Source organism: Octodon degus, unplaced genomic scaffold (genome assembly GCF_000260255.1).
Source record: "Octodon degus isolate 3935 unplaced genomic scaffold, OctDeg1.0 scaffold00001, whole genome shotgun sequence".
In the NCBI taxonomy this organism is placed as follows: domain Eukaryota; kingdom Metazoa; phylum Chordata; class Mammalia; order Rodentia; family Octodontidae; genus Octodon; species Octodon degus.
In genome coordinates, this window is record NW_004524577.1 from 2,128,403 (window position 1) to 2,135,386 (window position 6,984).

Consider the following 6,984-nt stretch of genomic DNA (forward strand, 5'->3'; position numbering starts at 1 on the left):
GCCCCCTCCCTAACCTCCCCCTGCCCACCTCCCTAATCTCCCTCAACACCCTACCCTCCCCCTATCCACCTCCCCAACCTCTCCACCTGCCCACCTCCCTAACCTCCCCCACCTCCCTAACCTTCCCCTGCCTACCTCCCTAACTTCCCCACACACACCTCCCTAACCTCCCCTGCTCCCTCCCTAACCTCCCCTGCCCACCTCCCTTGCCTCCCCTCTGCCTACCTCCCTAACCCTCCCTGCCCAACACCCTAACCTCCCCCTGCCCACCTCCCTAACCTCTCCGCCTGCCCACCTCCCTACCCTCGCCCTGCCCACCTCCCTACCCTCCCCTTGGCCCCTCCCTACCCTCCCCGTCCACCTCCCTACTCTCCCTGCCCCCTCCCTACCCTCCCCCTGCCCACCTCCCTACCCTCCCCCCTGCCCACCTCCCTAACCTCTCCACCTGCCTAGGTATTCCAAAGCCAAACCCCTGCTGAAGGACCTGGATGAGCTGATGCAGGTGGTCCTGGATAGGATCCTGGCCCCCGAGCCCACCCTCGCCAACACCACGGGTGCGCTGAACTTTACCCTCTGGAACCACACGCCCCTGGTGCTCATTGACGAGCGGGACCCGCAGCACCCGGTGGTCCTGGACCTCTTTGGGGACAACCACAACGCCTCGGCAGGCAGCAGTGCAGCGCCAGCCAGGGCCGGCAACGCCCCCGGGTACAAACTGGCCATGAGATTGGTAAGTGCACCGCGCGACGGGCCCTTGCACTGGCCCAAGAGGGTCTCCTGTCTTCAGGACTCGAATCTCGCTGGGGGAAGCCGGTGCTCGCTTGCCGTTTTCCATTTGCAAAGTTCGTGAGGGTGCGAGTAGCTCGCGTGTCAGCAAGCTTCCTGGACGCAGCTGATTTAGCTCAGATTCACTAATGCGAAGCTGAGAATTCTTTGGCTTCCAGAACCATCAAGTCCAGAGATCAGCGGGGTCCAGGCGCGTCTGGATCCAGGCATCCAGCGTTGTCCCCGGGGCCTTCTCTTCGCCTCTCTCAGCGTTGTCCCCGGGGCCTTCTCTTCGCCTCTCTCAGCTTCTCTAATGGTTGCTGTTACTCTCTGGGGCTCTCTCTACACAAAAGCCTCTCGGTAGCCTTGCACTTCGCCAGCGCTGCCATCTCCCCAGAGAGCCCCTCTTTCTCCGTAGCCTCAGCAAAGGGCCTGGGGCACTCACCAGGTCACGTTCTCCCTGCTGAACCAACCACAGCCGGCTAGAGGATGGGCTCCCCTGATTGGCCAGTGCCAAGTCACGTGATCTGGGAGCTGCGGGCAAGGTTGGCCTCTGGCACAAGGGGCAGGGGTTTGGGAGGGAGCCAGGGAGCCAGGAGGTGCTGTGTGTGTGTGTGTGTGTGTGTGTGTGTGTGTCCATGACATCAGAGTGTAGGCCACTTGCGCCAGTCTAGGTTTACGGAATAGCAGGTGGTGGTAGTCCCAGCTATTCAGGAAGCTGAGGCAGGAGGACTGCCTGCGCTCAGGAGTTCAAGCCAGCCTGGGCAGCGAAGCGAGACTCCCTCTTCAGTAGAGGAAACACCACATAGTTCGGTGTTGGAGGCTCGTAGGGATCTGCGCACTCAGTGACATGCCCTCGTGTGGCGGTGGATGCGCGTCCGTGCCCGTGCCCTGTGCCTACTGCATAATGGCACACACGAGGCGGGGGCTGGTGACTGCACAGAAGTCCTCGTGGCCCCAGGCAACTCCATGCCATGCCATGGCCCCGGGGCGTGGGTGAGTACGGGGCTCGACCACGCTCTCACTGCCGAGGTGCGGCCCCGGGGCAGTGAGCCGGGAACCACGCCAGCTAGCCCTGTGGGATCCCTTGGACCAGCGACTAGGGCGCGCAGAGGCCTGTGCCCACGGGAGCCCCTTTGCCCCTGCAGTGCAGCCTCAACGGGACCGTGTGCACCTTCCGGAACTTCACCAGCGCCACCCGGGCCGTGACCGAGTGGTACGTCCTGCAGGCCACCAACATCTTCTCCCAGGTGCCACACCAGCAGCTGGTGGAGATGGGCTACCCAGCCGAGCACATGATCCTGGCCTGCCTGTTTGGGACAGAGCCCTGCAGCTACCGGTGAGAGCCCTTGCCCCCCTTGCGTGCCCCTCCCTGCTCGGCCCCTCCCAGCCACCGAGGAGCTTCTGCACCTGGGACTCGGGTGCAGGACAGGAAGAAGAGAGGACCAAGCAATCTGTGGGCCTGATATGGCTGGCCCAGGCTCGGCCAGCCGGGCAGGGTGAGCCGTGCATGCACCACACACAAGGTGGCCTGGCTGTGAGCACGCCCCCCCCCCACGGGTCTCCTGCCTTTGCACTCAAGGGGGCAGAAGGGGCCAGTGTGGAACCAGAGAGGAAGTCAGGGTGGGCCCCCAGCTTCAGCCCCTCTACATTTTCTGGCCTCTGAAACCAGTGTCTACTCTGGGAGGCTGAAGCAGGAGGATGCAGGTTCAAGTCCAGCCTGGGCAACTTAATGACTTAGTGAGATTCTTGTCTTGATGAAAAATGAGAAAAGGGCTGGGGATGGAGCTGGGTGTGAAGGTCCTGGATTCAGCCCCTGTACCACGGGGGGGGGGGGGACAAAAGGAGAAACAGAGAGAAAGAGGAGGCCAGTGAGCGAGATCGGCCATCTTCTCCGGCCTCCCCACGTTCTGAGCCAGCCCTGGTGGCATGAAAGGCAGCCTGACTCTCCCCTGCCTTCCCACGCTAGCCCTGGCCCCGAGCAGGACCGGGTCTCTGCCTTCCCCCGCCCTGGGCTGCGGACGCCGTGTCCACCCGTGTAAAGGCTTGGTATTAGGAAAGTGTGGCCCACCTGTGGTGCCCAGAGAGCAGAGCTCACAGGCTGTAAAGACGTTTTGTGAAATAGCTGTTTAGTGTGGACTCATTTTAGGGTTACAGAAAAGCCGCAAACACAGTACAGTGTCCCCTTAGGCCCCTCATGTGGTTCCCTCTGTCACGTAACCTTAGTCAAGACTAAGATAGTAGCTTAGTGTGGCGGCACATGCCTGGAATCCCAGCGATTCCAGCACTCAGGGAGGCTGAGGCAGGAGGATCGTTGTGAGCTCGAGGCCAGCCTGAGCTAAATAGTGAGACCGTGTCTCAAAAACAAACCCAAGGTGGTGACATTGGCGCGCGGCTGCAGGGAAAACAAGCTGCTGCCTTCAGATGTGATCAGCCTGTCCCAGGGATCTCTGTGCTCCAGGATTCCGCTCTGGAGAGCAGGTTGCTGTTAGCTGTCATGTGACCCTACTGTGGGGGACAGTTTCTCAGGCATCCTTGTTTGCAGTGACCTTGACGGCTGTGGTGCACTGGTCAGTGTGTTGGAGAAAGCCCTCCACTGGGGCGGATTTGCTTTCTTTCACCGGAGCTTGGTGGTCAGGGGTGGAACACCCCGGGGGAGGCGAGCAGCCTCTTCCTGATGTCATCACGCAGGGCACGTGTTGGCCGTGCGACGCCGCCCAGGAGGTGAGCCCGCTCTGCCTGGTCGGCCCAACTTCTCCACCAAGGAACTGCTGTCCTCTGCCAGCACCACGCTTTGGAAGTGGCATGCCGAGCCCGGCTGTGCAGCAGCGCAGAGGCTGGCGGGGCTGGATTAAGCTCGAATGATCTCCCAGAGAGAGGATGGAGACCTTCTGGGTATCTCTGTAAGGAACCAGCGTGGGCTCGTGCGTACTTGAGGAGTAATGTAGCGCCTCATTACTTACTTTCCTGAGTCCTTCCAGCTCTGGCCACTAGAGGCTCTTCCAGGTAGCTCCTGAGTCCCTTTGACACGCCTACCGTTGTCATCATCATCATGGTCGCGGTCATCATTAGCAGCAGCAGCAGCCCCTTTGCCAGGGAGCTGTGGGCCCTCCCACTGGAGAACGGTACTTAGAAAGCAAGCCCTGAACATCTACGAGCTTTATTGTCCTTCTTATCGTCGCTGCTTCAGGGTGCAGCCAGCTGCTCAGGGGTGCGTCCCCGGTGGCTTCTGGGCCACACATTGCTGCTGCTGCTGTTGTCAGCAGTGTCCTGCCAGCCCGCTGCACGCTCCAGTTTTTGTTTTGTTTTTTTTTTAATGGGGGTTAGGATCGCTCAGTGTGTGGCGCAGTCGGCCTGGTCTCCAGTGACCCTCCTGCCTAGGGCTCCTCAGACACCCGCAGTGCACCTGCTAACTCCTGGAGCTGCTGCCTGAGGCCCAGCCCTGTCCAGGAAAGAATCCTGGCTCGGGAGGAAGCAGCCAGAGCGGGCGGGGCTGCTGGGGGGAGCGCAAAGCGCTGGCACAGTGATGGGCGGGGAGCGTGCACGCAGCCCTGTGGTGGGCAGCTGGCCACGCCCCCCAGCTCCTGCTCCCAGCCACATCTGCCCGAGGCTGACCTTGGAACCGGGTCCCCACAGCCGCGGTGAGGGCTCTGCCTTCACAGAGTACCTGGCTGCGCTGGCTTGCGCTGCCGCGTTCTTCCCTGTGGCCCCAGCCCTGGTCTTGCCCCATATAGACTGGAGGTGCTACCCGCGGCTCTGCCTGTGCTGCGCCGCCAGTGAGCCCCTCTCCTCGCCCTCTCCTCCGGCCTTCCCTGTCTCTTGTACCTCTTGAAGTCCTGCCTAGACCTCCCCTCCCACCCTGGCAGGCCTAGGTATCAGCCCTCCCTGCTTATCTCTGCGACATCTTTGTCACGTTATAGTTTATTCGCCAAGTATTTACCGAGTGTCTGCGTCCTGTGTGCCGAGCCTGGAAGTAGAGTGAGCAGCCACCTGGGATTCCTCTACTGTCACAGTATGCCAGGCATCTGACCCTCCCAGGACCCCAGAGCATGGCTGCTGTGTGGCCACTGGCACCCTGGGGTTACCATAGCAGACAGGGAAGAGAGGGGCAGACAAGCCCAAGGCAGTCCTGAGCTCCCAGCTGGGAGGCAGAGCCAGAATTAGGGTGGCGGCGGCCTGCTCCCGGACCTGCGCTCGGGCCCTCTGAGCTGGCCTCCTCCGAGAACAAGGTCAGGCCCCGGCGCACAGCAGCAGGGGCAGCTGACCAGGGAGCCACCGAATCTCGCTGGTTCCCCTTCTGACGCAAGCAGTTAAGGGCTCGCGCAGCACGAGCAAGGGCGACTGTGGGAAATCGCTTGCTAAGTGCTGCTCGTGATGTTCTCGGAACCGAGAAGTGGCCTCCGTAGAGGCCTCCGAGCAGACGAGACTGCAGAGCGGGGAGAAGCTGGACCTTTGAGGGTGTCGAGAGACCGATGCGCAGGCGGCAGCAGGTGCTGCAGGCTTGACTCTGGAAACCACGGGAGCGAGTTTGCGCTTGATTCTGTGAGGAGCAGCAAGGGACACCACACCGGCAGGGGCCTGAGCTGGCTGTGCGCAGGCCTGACTGCAGGGCCGCAGAGAAGAAGGAGGCCGGCGGAGGCCTCTGTGGGCCTTCAGGCAGGAAGTGCTGGCCACGGTGGGGACTCAGATGACGGAGGACAGGCTCGAGCCAAGTTTGCAAGCACAGGACTGAGTGGGTGCCCCAGGCATCAGGAACCACAGTATGGGCCAGGTGGGGGGATGGGGGCCCCATCTCCCCTCCCCCACTACGCAGCCCAGCACCTGCCTGGGTAAACATGTGTTGGCCCAAAATCTGGGGCTGCCTCCTCATTCCCCTTGCACCAGCAAGGAAGCCGTAGTCCAGAGGTTGGAAAGCGCTGGAAGCGGCGCACAGTGGCTGCGCGGGCTGCTGGCCCGGATGTCTCGGCTGCACCAACGCCTCCCCAGGAGGCTGCGATGAAAGATACGGCCAGTCTGCCTTATCTAAAATCGGGGAAAATAGCACCTGACCTCGCGGGGTTATTCGGAGACCGAAGTGAGATAATCCATGCAGAAATGCTCAGCCTGGGTTCGGATGTTGGCAGCAGCATACAGTTGGACAGACAGCGCTGCACATAAGATTTTTTTTTTTTTTTTGGCATGGAGGTACTCATTCCTTTTTATTTTTAATAACTATACGAGAACAATGCAAAAATCATAGACATGTCTTAAAGCTGTTTGTGGAGATGAGGACACGCACAGGAACAGAACAGAATTCGATGACCAACCATGACTCTCAAATTCAACAACTGGGAATCATCCCAGCCCCCAGGGCTATGTACAGGCGCTCGGGTACCAGGACTCCATCAGTAACTAGGTCTCTATGTCGAGGATGCCACCTGAGGCCCTGGACCACGCAGGTGCTTTACCATGGAGCTACATCCACCAACACCTCTCTTAAAAAACAAACATAACTGCATGAACATTCACAATAACTCCTCAGTAACTTCAATGTCCAATCATATTCTTGCTTATAAATGTCATGTTTGTTTACTCAAGAAAAATGAAAGTCTACATTATAATATTTAACCAATTAATCATTTTTTAAAAAGTTGACATATAACATGCATATTTATGGAGTATGGTGTGACAATTCCGTAAATGTCTACTATGTGGAGGGTTTCTTTGGACTGTGGATGCCAGGCAGGCGCTCATGCCGCTGGGCTGTCCCCTGGTGCCCATGCAAGGTCACATCAGGGTAAACAGTCCCCTCTCCTCAGACATTTCTAGTGCTCTGTTGGGAAGATTCAAGCTTCTCCTTTTGTTTCTTCAGGTTCTGTTTTAGTTTTGTTTTTTGAGGCAGTCTCACTGTATAGTGCAGGCTGGCCTTGAACTCGCAGTGACCCTCTGCCTGCTGGGTGCTGGGATTACTGACAGGCACCACCGTGCCTGGCTTCACTTCTAGCGTTTCAGTAGAGCATATGAGCTGTAGCCGCACCTGAAGACTAGAACGCGCTCTTGCTGTGTGGCTGTGTGCTGGTGCTGGCCATTCCGCCTCTCCCGGCCTCCCTCTGCCCTCCCGTCCTCCCTCCCTCTGCCCTCCCCAGCCTCCCTCTCTCTGCCCTCCCCGGCCTCCCTCCCTCTGCCCTCCCCGGCCTCCCTCTCTCTGCCCTCCCCGGCCTCCCTCCCTCTGCCCTCCCC

The 6,984-nt window shown here is 59.7% G+C and overlaps 1 protein-coding gene across 2 annotated transcripts in view; it reads left to right on the forward strand.

Moving 5' to 3' along the window:
• Scnn1b (sodium channel epithelial 1 beta subunit) overlaps positions 1–6,984 on the forward strand; it is a 56,630-nt gene that overhangs the window by 36,082 nt on the left and 13,564 nt on the right. For both annotated transcript variants that reach the window (XM_004622886.2, XM_023714345.1), the window contains exons 3-4: positions 454–730; positions 1,914–2,104. In XM_004622886.2, coding sequence (XP_004622943.1) covers positions 454–730; positions 1,914–2,104 — 468 coding nt within the window. The remainder of the gene's footprint in view (positions 1–453; positions 731–1,913; positions 2,105–6,984) is intronic.